Source organism: Dryobates pubescens, chromosome 2 (assembly GCF_014839835.1).
Source record: "Dryobates pubescens isolate bDryPub1 chromosome 2, bDryPub1.pri, whole genome shotgun sequence".
In the NCBI taxonomy this organism is placed as follows: domain Eukaryota; kingdom Metazoa; phylum Chordata; class Aves; order Piciformes; family Picidae; genus Dryobates; species Dryobates pubescens.
The window spans coordinates 3274612-3287202 of NC_071613.1; the positions used below are offsets into that span (position 1 = coordinate 3274612).

The 12591-nt window shown below is 49.3% G+C and overlaps 1 protein-coding gene across 3 annotated transcripts in view; it reads right to left on the reverse strand.

Annotated features, from left to right (window-relative positions):
• Nucleotides 1-3933: 3933 nt before the first annotated feature.
• The window catches only part of PACC1 (proton activated chloride channel 1), a 35110-nt gene continuing 26452 nt past the window's right edge, over nt 3934-12591 (reverse strand). For all 3 annotated transcript variants that reach the window (XM_054169301.1, XM_054169314.1, XM_054169311.1), the window contains exons 7-8: nt 7421-7525; nt 3934-4660 (exon numbers count right to left, since the gene is read on the reverse strand). In XM_054169301.1, coding sequence (XP_054025276.1) covers nt 4499-4660; nt 7421-7525 — 267 coding nt within the window. In that variant the 3' untranslated portion in view covers nt 3934-4498. The remainder of the gene's footprint in view (nt 4661-7420; nt 7526-12591) is intronic.

Here is a 12591-nt window from a genome sequence, read left to right on the forward strand (position 1 = left end):
TGGGGTTTTTTTTTAGCTTGTTTTATATGTGCTCTTCACATTGTTGCAGACTTGGGTTGAGGTGATAGAAAAGGCTTCGAGTTGTGCTGTGTTCTCTCAAATAAAACCAAGGTAAGTTACCAGGAACTTGAGATACTCAGCAATGTGCCCCTGCCAGCACTGAAAGGAACTTGGGGCTGGTGCTGTCCTTGAATTCCTGATTGCATTCAGATTTAGATGTATGTAATGTGCACATTAGAATGAGGCTAAGTAGGGAAAGAAGTCAGCTTGAACAGGTTGGGGTGGTCCATGGGTCTGGCTCGCCACGTGGTGAGCGCCTCTACCCCTTTCTTGCTGTCTCTCGGTCCTGGGCTGCGTGGAGATTTCCTCCTGCTGCAGCTGATGATGGAGCTTCCCCTAGAGAGCCCATCAATGATGCTCCTCATCAGCCCAAGGACTCCCTGCAGAGCAGTGCAGGTCTCTGAGAGACTCTTGGATGATTCTGCATTAGGTACAGCATCTCACGGAGTGGAGAATGAGACCAAGACTGGGTTGTGTTTCGGCTTTGTGAGGAGGGAAGGCCGTCGGTAAATCCTTCCTTGGTTTATTTAAGGCAAATGCAGCCTGCTTGTTCAAGGCAGCAAGCTGACAATAGAAGTCTTGTCTGTTTGCTTGATCAAGTATTTCTCACATCTTTTATCAGAGTACCATTCCAATCTCTTAAATTGCAGTTGTGTGGAAAAAAACCTTTTGTAATGAAATCTTTGGGGAATTGAGCAGCATTCAATAAAGTCTTTATGTTTGTATTTAGTGCTGGATATCACATCTTTGTCTTTGTAAGGACCAGGAGGGCTAGGATGGCTTTTACAGACAACTGCATGCATCTCTAATAACCTGTAGCTTTCCATGGAGCAGCAGAATTGTGAGCAGATGCAGGCCACTGGGATTTCACTTTTGGTGAGTAGGATGGAAGGCTTTGTTCTGCTCTGTGGTGATCAGAACAGCTGAGGCAGGTGGCCTGGGTTTTCCTTACCTATTTGGCTGGTTCACTGACATCATTCAAGCAGTTTCCAGGAGGAAAGTTTCTACTACAGACTTTGAGTCTGTTAGTACAATTTCATTATTATTAACTTCATTTGTTTCTAAGCCAGAGGAAGTGGGGTGGGTGACAAGTGGATGGGGCCACTCTCTTTTCAGTGGTGTGCAGTAATAAGACAAGGAACAACAGGTACAAACTTGAACACAGGAGGTTTCACCTTGACATGAGGAGAAACTTCTTTACAGTGAGGGTGATGAAGCACTGGAACAGGCTCCCCACAGAGGCTGAGGAGTCTCCTTCTCTGGGAACTTTCAAAACCTGCCTGGATGCTTTCCTGTGTGCACTATCCTGGGTGATCCTGCTTTTAGCAGGAGGGAGTGGGAGCTGATGATGCCTGGAGCTCCCTTCCAATCTCTTCACATTCTATGAATGATGGTGCCTGAAGTAAGTAGCTTACATTTCCAGTAGTGCCAGCTGATCACAACCACTTTGTTGCTACTAACTGTGTGCAGGTTTTGTAAGACGACTCCCATCATCAGCTGACCAAAGAAACTCTGCCCTGGTATGTGGCTGCCCAAATCTGGGGAGGGAAATTCATTACTTGTCATGGTGCTTCTTGCACAGCAAACACTGGGGACTGCAAGGGTGTGCTTGGGCAGCTCAGGGGCAGATGGCCATCATGCAGCTAGTCTGCCTTCCCCCCACCCCCCCCCCCACCCCCATAGAAAAATAAACCCCCAACTTGAGAGCAACCATTGTCAGCTGTGCTGCTGTGTGGGAGTCCTCTCCTGAAGATGAAAACCACCTTGTGAACGTGATGATTATGTGAAGGAAAGTGAAGTGTCTCAACAAAGATAAAGACGGTCGTGCATGACCTGCCCGACGTGTCAGCTCTGCCCACCAAGGTGGCACTTGTCCAGGGGCTGTGGCAGAGGGCTAGGAGAGGCAGAAGTCACTGGGTGCTGACCCCTGAAAGCCCACTGGGAGGCATCTGGAAGTCACATATGCAGTGTAATGTGGCAAGGCTGTGGGCCAGGTGGAACTACAACGAAGGAAGCAGGAACAGTATTAAAACCCCTGAGTGATGCCATCTTTAGCTGGGGGAACATCCCCTGGGACCTCTTGGGCTGGAGGCAGCAGCCCAGGAGCCGTAAGGAGCCATTCCAACGCAAAACATGCAACTCTTGCTGTGAGAATCACTCCTATAAAGGTGGATAGAAAAGAAAGCTTTCTTGGCTGGAATTTGCTGGCCTGCTCTAGTGGAAAACAAAAGCAAAGCTCCAGGTAGCTGAGATGTGGTGACTGCACTGACTGCTCTGAAAAAGAATACATTCAATACTGCCAAAGGAGTGCATCCTTTATAGGTGGGCAGATCATACCTCTTACCCCACAGCTGGGGCTAAGTTGTCTTCAATTTAGCTTCCCTGACCTCATGAACAACAAATGCAGTAGGCTGTAGCAGTACCTGAGCAAATTGCTGTTGCTGAACTGTGTTTTGGTAAGATTCAGTGACCAGCTGATGTAATTCCATTTATTAAGGACCACTTGGCTGGGGAGGGGTGCTCTGACAGTGAGTAGTCACAGCTGAGCTGTCTCTGTCTTACCTGTAGTGCAGCCCCTCAGCAGTGTACTTGGGGAGGCAAAGGGCTGCAAGTTGACATGGGATGTCAGTGTAATGCTTTACTACCAGCTTAGGCTGTTACACAGCAAAAGCAGCAGGGTTCTTGGTGAGAGATTGTCTAGGTATGGTAGTTTTGTTTTCCCCACTCCTGTGCCCTGCCTGAGTTTGTCCCATTCCTCACCACACCAGCACCAAGGGATGGAACAATGCTCAGTTCCTGCCACACTGCAGCATTTGGTCTTGGCTTGTCCCCTTTAGTTTAACCTTGTTTACCTGCTATGCAGTGTGCCAGCTCACTCACCTGAGGCAGGGACAATACTGGCCCTGCTGGGCCTACTGAAGAGCCATCACTGCAAGATACTGAGCATGAAGTGTTGACTGAACACCACCTCGTCATGCACCCAAACCTTTTCTTTCCCAGAAGGATGTGATCAAGTTGTCTCTTACTGTAGCAATCAAATGACAAGTTTTTGAAGCCCCAACACAGGACCTGGGGAAGAGGTAAGAGCACTAACTGGAAGTGAGGGGTAAGCTGTAACCTCCTCCTGTCTGGACACAGGAGAACCTGTGGGCTGCCTCCATGCCTGCACTTGGTGGGACTGGTTTGTTTTCCTTATTCCATGGAGTCAACACTCCCCTGATCTCGAAGGTCTCTTCCAACCTGGTTTATTCTGTTCTGTTCTATTCTATTCTGTTCAAGGCTGCCCTTGGTCAGTGCAGTGCCTCAATTTCCTCTGGAAAGCAGCTGAAAGTGGTCAATTTTATTCAAAAAAGGCCTCCTCAGAAGGTCAAAGAATGAGGAGGTACTTCAGTTGTGTTTACTACTGTATTAACACTTCACTAGCAGAGGATGGTAGAAGCAAACTATGACTTGGCACGTTCCTTCCCTTGCCACAGAGCCTTCAGAGCAAACACGCAGCAGTGCACTGCTGCCCTGTAGATGCCTCAGCAGTGGGTTGTGGCAGCTGGACTCATAAAGGACTTATAAGGAAGAAAAAGACTGCACCACCACAGCACAGTGACTGGGCAGACAGTCTGTAACACAGAATCATACTGAAATGCCAGGCTGAAGAAAGACCTTTTCACTTCCTTAGCCAAGGCTGGAGGGAAGGGCAACAGGCCGAGACAGAACTCAGCTGAGATGCTCAAGTATTGAGTTGCTTGAGTTCACTTGCAGTTGGATTGATCAAGAACAGACTTTTGCTAACTTAGTCTTGTTTTACCTCCTGCAAAGCTTCAGCTGCCCCCCCCTGCTCTCATAGCCAAACAATGTACACAGCATCTTCATAGAAGGATTTTTTAATGTTAAAGTCAATATACTTTAAGTCAAAAATGACACCTAATGGAATTCCAGTGTATCCTGTTTTAACACATGCTGTGGAGAGGGGAGGCCAGTTAGTTTTGTTGAGTGCTTTACCTCCCACTAAGCCTGCCAAGGAAGTAACTTCATTGCAGCAGCAGATGCAGCACACTGCTCAAGCAGAAGTTACTTGCTCACCTGTTCCAAGAAGCATTCAACTGCTGGTCATTGGTGGAGAACTCGACCACTATGGTGGTGATTTTCTGAGCATGAGTGAATTTTCTCCTCCTCCCTTGGTGCCCCCCAAAACTGAGGTAAGCTTGTTAAATTTGGAATAGGAAAGCATGAGTTTGTTAGCTGAACCACGAGTTTGTTTGAGAGTCTGTTGTCCTAGAGTTAGCTGCTTTCTGAAGGTCAAAGGCCAGAAGTTCACGAGGCTGTTCCTGCAGCTGTCCTTTTTTCCTGAAGAAAACAGCCCTGGTTTGCATCACTAATGCCTGAGGGGAGTTTACTCCAGTTATTCTCTATCCCTCCTGCTAGGAACAGTTCAGAGGCAGTCTCAGCTGACGTGGTTCATGGCTTGACTTCTCCTCTTCAGATGTCTCTTGCGGATTTTGATCATCCACTTCACACTCAACTTGGCAAAGTCTGCTGCCTTAAAGAGAGCCAGAAAGATGCCACAAAGAAGAGCGATCATGTTCCAGGGGTTTGCTGTGATTATCTGAAAGAGAGGAAAGATGGCAGATGCTGAATGGGGTGAGGGCAATAATCTCCCATTCGACACCAACTCCCGTTTTTCAGACTCAGTTGTTTTTTGCAGCATGGTCCTTTGCTCTGCAAAGGTGGCCTGGAGTGACTTCACACAGCTGCCTCGCACTGGGGGGTTGCTGATGGCTTCCATTAGAAAGAAAACACACTGCAGCAGCTGCTCAATTCATTTTAGACTACTCTTTTTTTAAGCCTTTAGAGATAACAGTTAAATTATTTTAAGATGAAATAATAGAGTAAATGTAATCTACAAAGATTCACAAACCCCAGCAGTCACGTTAAAGAGCTTCAAGAAGCCAAAGTTCAAAGCACCTGCTACAAGTTTGCTGATGGCACCAAGCTGTGTGGTGCAGCAGACAGCTGGAGGGAAGGGATGCCAGCCAGAGGGACCTGGACAGGCTGGAGAGGTGGGCACAAGCCAACCTCATGAGGTTCAACAAGACCAAGGGCAGGGTCCTGCAGCTGGGTCGAGGCAATCCCAGGCACAAATCCAGGCTGGGCAGTGACTGTCTGGAAAGCAGCCCTGAGGAGAGAGACTTGGGGGTGCTGGGGGACGAGAAGCTCAACAGGAGCTCTCAGTGTGCACTTGCAGCCCAGAAAGCCAATCAGATCCTGGGCTGCAGCAAGAGAAGTGTGGCCAGCAGGGCAAGGGAGGTGATTCTCCCCCTCTGCTCAGCTCTGGTGAGACCCCACCTGGAGTACTGCCTCCAGGTCTGGAGCCCCTATTACAAGAGGGATCTGGAGGTGCTGGAAGGTGTCCAGAGAAGGGCCACGAGGATGAGCAGAGGGCTGGAGCACCTCTCCTGTGAGGACAGACTGAAGGAGTTGGGGCTGTTCAGTCTGGAGAAGAGAAGGCTCCGAGGTGACCTAATTGTGGCCTTCCAGTATCTGAAGGGGGCCTACAAGAAGGCTGGGGAGGGACTTGTCAGGCTCTCAGGTAGTGATAGGACTAGGGGGAATGGAATGAAGCTGGAGGTGGGGAGATTCAGGCTGGAGGTGAGGAGGAAGTTCTTCCCCATGAGAGTGGTAAAGCCCTGGACTGGGTTGTCCAGGGAGGTGGTTGAGGCCCTGTCCCTGGAGGTGTTTAAGCCCAGGCTGGATGAGGCTCTGGCCAGGCTGATCTAGTGTGGGGTGTCCCTGCCCATGGCAGGGGGGTTGGAACTAGATGATCCTTGTGGTCCCTTCCAACCCTGACTGATACTAGGATACTACTGGAAAGCATTAACAGGACAGGTTGGGAATGCATAACCACACTTTGACAGCAGCAACTGCTTCTGCAGATCTCCTCAAGAAGTATTTTGTTTCTATTTTTAACTACCTTTGGTTTAAGAGCAGTGACATTTATTTGTCGTTGGCAATTCTCCTTGCACCTCTAGGCACAGGGATGACTGCTGGGCTCTCAAATGAAGCAAGCACAGCTAGGCTTAGGCAGCAAAAGCAGCACAGAGCTTTGGGCTTTGCCATGAAGGCTGCAGCTCTGACAGCACGAGTGCAGCCTCACTTGGTCACCAACTCAAGCTTGGCTTTCCCTACTTTTTCAGCCTCCTGAAAGCAGCAGTGCTGCTTTGACAGTGCCCATGACCTATGGCCTCTTCAGCAAGTGGAAACAAACCCCAATCTATGGGACCAGGGTGTGAACCCTATCTGACAGAGGGAAGCCAGAGGTGCAAGGCACAGGACTGGGCTTTTGAGGCATCAAGGAGGTGCCTGCACTTGAAAGAGGGCCTCTGGCCCCAGCATAGACAGGACAGCAGGACCCTGTCCTGCCCTGCCCTGGTTTTGGGTGAGAAAACAAGAACTGTGGAGATTGTGCTGATGATGCACTTGGGTGGGTAGGGCCATGTTAAATGCAGGAATTTAAACAGGGGCTCTCTGCATGCTTTGCCAGCCTTCATTTTTCTGGGAAGGACAAAGGCAGCTGCCCTAGAACCCTAGGAAAACAAGCTCACCTGCTCAAGGAGGAGAGGCTGGGGGAGCTGGGGTTGCCTAGCCTGGAGAAGAGGAGGCTCAGGGGAGACCTTCTTGCTCTCTACAACTACCTGAAGGGAGGTTGTAGCCAGGTGGGGGTTGGTCTCTTCTCCCAAACAGCCAGCACCAGAACAAGAGAACACAGTCTCAAACTGTGCCAGGGGAGGTTTAGGCTTGAAGTGAGGAGAAAATTCTTCACAGAGAGTTGTGAGCCATTGGAATGCGCTGCCCAGGGAGGTGGTGGAGTCACCATCCCTGGAGGTGCTCAAAAAGGGATCGGACGTGGCACTTGGTGCCATGGTTTAGTTAGTCATGAGGTGTTGGGTGACAGGTTGGACTTGATCTTTGAGGTCTTTTCCAACCTTATTGGTTCTATGATTGTAAGGCACACACACCTGCAGTGCACACCTTGTAAGCACTCCTGGGACTGATCATGGGCTTCTCTGGCACACCATACCCCTCTAGCTGCAGCAGGGTGAGCTAAGTTTTAAACTGGGTTTAGTGCATTTGAGTGCAGCACCAAATTCTGTTCTGATAACAGATTAACAAATCCACTGGGCTCTTGTTACTGTTCTGATTTAAGCCTAGCTTTCTTGCCAGCTCATAAAAATCATGAAATCAGTTTATCTAAGCACAGTCATTTAAGCAAGAAGTTCTGACCTGAGCTGAAGCTACACTTGCTGGAACACATCACAAGCATGTGAAGTCAGAACACGAGGCAAAAAGGGACAAGTGTGTCACTCACGTCTTGAACAGTCTGGATGAAAGGATCTTTCCATTCAAACACCACAAAAAACAGCTGGTCACTGCTTGTTTTGGTTCTCTGGTCAATGTAGTTCACCACGCTAGTCTGGGGAGAAGGGGAAACAACCACAAGTGCAGGTTATTTTCTTTGGTGTAATGAGACTTGCATGCATCCAAGAGGCTTAGCAGATGGTGAAAACAGCAGACAGGTGAGGACTTCCAACAGCCTTCCTCTAGCTGGAACAACAGGCTCCACACCTTGAGTCCTGTGTCCAGTTCTGGGCCCCTCAATTTAAGGAGGACTTTCAGACACTTGAATGTGTCCAGAGAAGGGCAATGAGGCTGGGGAGAGGTTAGGGCCTGTGAGGAGAGGCTGAGGGAGCTGGGGTTGCTTAGCCTGGAGAAGAGGAGGCTCAGGGCAGACCTTCTTGCTCTCTACAACTACCTGAAGGGAGGTTGTAGCCAGGGGGGGTTGGTCTCTTCTCCCAGGCAGCCAGCACCAGAACAAGAGGGCACAGTCTCAAACTGTGCCAGGGGAAGTTTAGGCTGGAAGTGAGGAGAAAGTTCTTCACAGAGAGTTGTTAGCCATTGGAATGTGCTGCCCAGGGGGGTGGTGGAGTCACCATCCCTGGAGGTGTTCAAAAAAGGATTGGATGTGGCACTTGAAGCCATGGTTTAGTTAGTCATGAGGTGTTGGGTGATAGGTTGGCCTCGATGATCTCAAAGGTCTTTTCCAACCTTATTGATTCTATGAAGGAGCAGTTCCCTCCACCTGTCTCATGCTCATACCCTTTTCCTGTTTCTCACCCAGTAAAACACCGCAGTACCATTTTTACACCAGGAGCCAGGGCCTTTATTTTATTACTGTGTCTCAACAGAATAGATAATTTATAAGTATACATAACTAGAAATAAAAATACAATGAATATAATGTCTCACTGAAGTAGAATTAAAATAATTCTTATTCTGGGTTTTTTCCCTTCCAAGAAAGGAAATTTAGTTTGTAAAAAGCCATTTCTCTGGAGTAATAAACCATTTGGAAAGCTCTCATGGACGAATGCTAAGCTGCTTTTGTTCACCAGAGAGCTACCCAATGGTGGCAGGAAGAACTTTGTATCCTTTTTTTAAGCATCAGTTGTGAATGCAACTCCAATGTGCCAGCAAGTGCAGAATGAAAATGGAAGGGAAAGAGGCCCAGATGTTGACAGTTGAAACCATGCTTCCCAGCACTGCTCATTGATTAGGTTACCATTTGAAACCAGCACTGACTGGCAGGGAGCTTTAGCACAATACCACCAGGGTGCGGGGTTGGATACCAGATCCGTGTTAACAGCCACATGAAACCAGGCCTAAGAACCACTAAGGTCTGTTGGGACAGGTTGGACTTGATGATCCTTGGGGTCTCTTCCAACCTTAGTGATACTGTGATACTGTGAACCACAATCAGGCCTCAGGAAAACAATTAGGTTGTTTTGTGACACAAAGCTCCCAGCGGAACTACAGCAGGCTGCTGCACAGCAACATCACAGTTGCCTCCCCTGCTGCTAGGAGACAATGTCAACGCCTCAGGAACCTGACACTTCCATAGCAGGACAGCACACAAGGTACAGCTGAACAGGGGATGGACTGTACTCTGCATTGCTTAGGCCACACCTTGAGTCCTGTGTCCAGTTCTGGGCCCCTCAGTTTCAGAAGGACATTGAGACACTTGAAGGTGTCCAGAGAAGGGCAACAAGGCTGGGGAGAGGCCTTGAGCACAGCCCTGTGAGGAGAGGCTGAGGGAGCTGGGGTTGTTTAGCCTGGAGAGGAGAAGGCTCAGGGGAGACCTCATTGCTCTCTACAACTACCTGAAAGGTGGTTGTAGCCAGGAGGGAGTCAGTCTCTTCTCTCTAGCAACCAGCACCAGAACAAGAGGACACAGTCTCAAGCTGCACCAGGGGAAGTTTAGGCTGGAGGTGAGGAGAAAGTTCTTCCCAGAGAGAGTTGTTAGCCATTGGAATGTGCTGCCCAGGGAGGTGGTGGAGTCCCCATCCCTGGAGGTGTTCAAGAGGGGATTGGATGTGGCACTTGGTGCCATGGTCTAGTCACGAGGTCTGTGGTGACAGGTTGGACTTGATGATCTTTGAGGTCTCTTCCAACCTTGGTGATACTGTGACAGACTTCTCCCTGCCCCAACCCCCAGAGGGGTACTTGGGTCTTGGTGTGTGCATAAGGGTGTATCACAGTATCACTAAGGTTGGAAGAGACCCCAAGGATCATCAAGTCCAACCTGCTCTTCCTGTACTGCTGCTCTTCCTACACAAGTTTAAGGCTGTACTGAATGACTCCAGCAGCACTGTAACTTCATTTCAGGATTGTGACAGGAACAAGGCAGATGGATGGAACTGTGCTTTGTGTATGTTAGGAGCCTGTTCCAGGTAGAGCCAAACTGGCAGTCCCTGAGCAGTCTGCAGTTTTCACCTTCTCACAAGCCTTTTCACCACACGAGGGGTGACCTGCCACAACCCCCTCCCACCAAGCATGACTTCATTTCTTTACAAATACTTCCAGATTCCTATCATAAAGCCACACACCCTGCCCTGGCCAGCTCTGAGGTTGCAAACACACAGCAGCAGAAGCTCAAACACTAGGTAAGCCTACTCAGACCATATGAGAGCTCTACCACCTCCTGTCTTCTGATCAAGCACCTCTGCTGCAGACCTACTCTCTGTTTCTCCAGCTTGCTCACTGCTTGCAGTGTACCATCACCCCAGCTATGCTCACTCAAGAAAACTGACCACCAGGAAACAAACTGTGCACAGCTGAATGAAGGCATGGGGAAAGGAAGAACAGACACAGTCATGACCACAGGGCTATTCAGCAGACTAACAGACTCTACTATCTGACCTAATATTTGTATTCACCTCTCTGATTTATTCCCCTCCTGATTTTAGACCTGAAAAGCTACTGGCCTTCCCTTAAGCCATCTGAGCAGCTGATGTCAAATAAAGCAAGTGCTGGTTATGTCTGAGCTATTCAGCTTCTACTATATTACTGACAGGGGTCTGAACCCCAACATTCACATTTTTACTGATTCCTGTTTCCTTAAACCAACAAACCAACCCACAAAACAAACAAACAGAAAAACCCCACCCCCAAAACAGAACCAACCCCCCACACACACACAAAAAGAAAAGGAACTCCCACAGTGTTTACCTCCCTAGATGATGAGAGAGTCCATAACTGATGGACTAAAAAGATGTGTGGTGCAGCAGACAGCTGGAGGGAAGGGATGCCATCCAGAGGGACCTGGACAGGCTGGAGAGGTGGGCACAAGCCAACCTCATGAGGTTCAACAAGACCAAGGGCAGGGTCCTGCAGCTGGCTCGAGGCAATCCCAGGCACAAATCCAGGCTGGGCAGGGACTGGCTGGAAAGCAGCCCTGAGGAGAGAGACTTGGGGGTGCTGGGGGACGAGAAGCTCAACAGGAGCTCTCAGTGTGCACTTGCAGCCCAGAAAGCCAATCAGATCCTGGGCTGCATCAAGAGAAGTGTGGCCAGCAGGGCAAGGGAGGTGATTCTCCCCCTTTCCTCAGCTCTGCTGAGACCCCACCTGCAGTACTGCCTCCAGGTCTGGAGCCCCTGTTACAAGAGGGATCTGGAGGTGCTGGAAGGTGTCCAGAGAAGGGCCACGAGGATGAGCAGAGGGCTGGAGCACCTCTCCTGTGAGGACAGACTGAGGGAGTTGGGGCTGTTCAGTCTGGAGAAGAGAAGGCTCTGAGGTGACCTCATTGTGGCCTTCCAGTATCTGAAGGGGGCCTACAAGAAGGCTGGGGAGGGACTTGTCAGGATGTCAGGTAGTGATAGGACTAGGGGGAATGGAATGAAGCTGGAGGTGGGGAGGAAGTTCTTCCCCATGAGAGTGGTGAAGCCCTGGAATGGGTTGTCCAGGGAGGTGGTTGGGGCCCCATCCCTGGAGGTGTTTAAGCCTAGGCTGGATGAGGCTCTGGCCAGCCTGATCTAGTGTGGGGTGTCCCTGCCCATGGCAGGGGGGTTGGAACTAGATGATCCTTGTGGTCCCTTCCAACCCTGACTGATACTATGATACTACTATGTTTATGCTCACAAAAAGCTCAGCTTTCTGTGAGTTTGAGTCAGCCTTTTGTTCCCACTTTGACACATTGTTAGACTTTGGCACACAGAGGAGGATTTTAAAGAATCCTGCACTTGGTAAGTACCAAAGGGCAAGTGACACAGGGCTGTAGGTGATGAAGGACAGACAGACAGACAGCTGCTGTTAGCACTTTAGGTGGCAGCAGCTGCCTGATGCATTCTTTCCTCCACACTAAAGCATTCATTTGGGGCTTGCAGGACTCAGATTCACCTCCTGTCCTCTTCCTCCTCCAGTGGAGCAGTAAGGCTACCCACCTCACAGTCACAGCTCTGTTAAGGCTTTGCCACATAATGCCCTAACTGTGAGAGCTAGAGATAGGAGAAATTAAGATTCTGCTTCATTTTGCTCTCCAGAGATTGGACTTAGAGAAAGCATAGTCTCTGAAAAACACTCTCAACGTGTTCACTTCTCACCACTGATGAGACACTTCAGCCAGCACTGGGAGCAAGAGAATCAACTCAAAAAAAATCTTCCTCTCTGTTAGTGCAAAGCTTGCATCTTCCACCTGCTTATTTTCTAGTCTTAAATGATGCAGGCAGTTACTCCGTGTTTCTAAGGATACTCAGCAGCTGAAAATCCCAGTCCTAAACAAAAAGCAGACATGAGAACGCTACAAAGGATGCAAGGCTTGTATTTACCTCTTCATCCTAACCTCAGCCCTTGTGGTAACCTAAACCAGACCTCTTTCCAATACCAGCTGTTATTCTGACAGTTCCTTTGACAGCTGTTGCCCAGCCTGAACTAAAGGTAGCTCTGTTACTATTCTATGGTGCTCTCTTCAGAGCCTTACCTCTGACTACAGCTGGCACCTACAACACATTCAAGGTCTGGATTTTCTGATCCTCCTCTTGGGAGGTGTTTCCCTGAGATGTGCCACGAGGCCATACCAACAGCTAAGCACCAACAAGACATTTATGCTGTGACAGAATCTCTCCAGATTAAGAAAGAAGGCAAGTAGCTGTACAGCCAAAGCTTCAGAGGGTCACAGAGCCTTAGCTTCAGAGGGTCACAGGGCCTTAG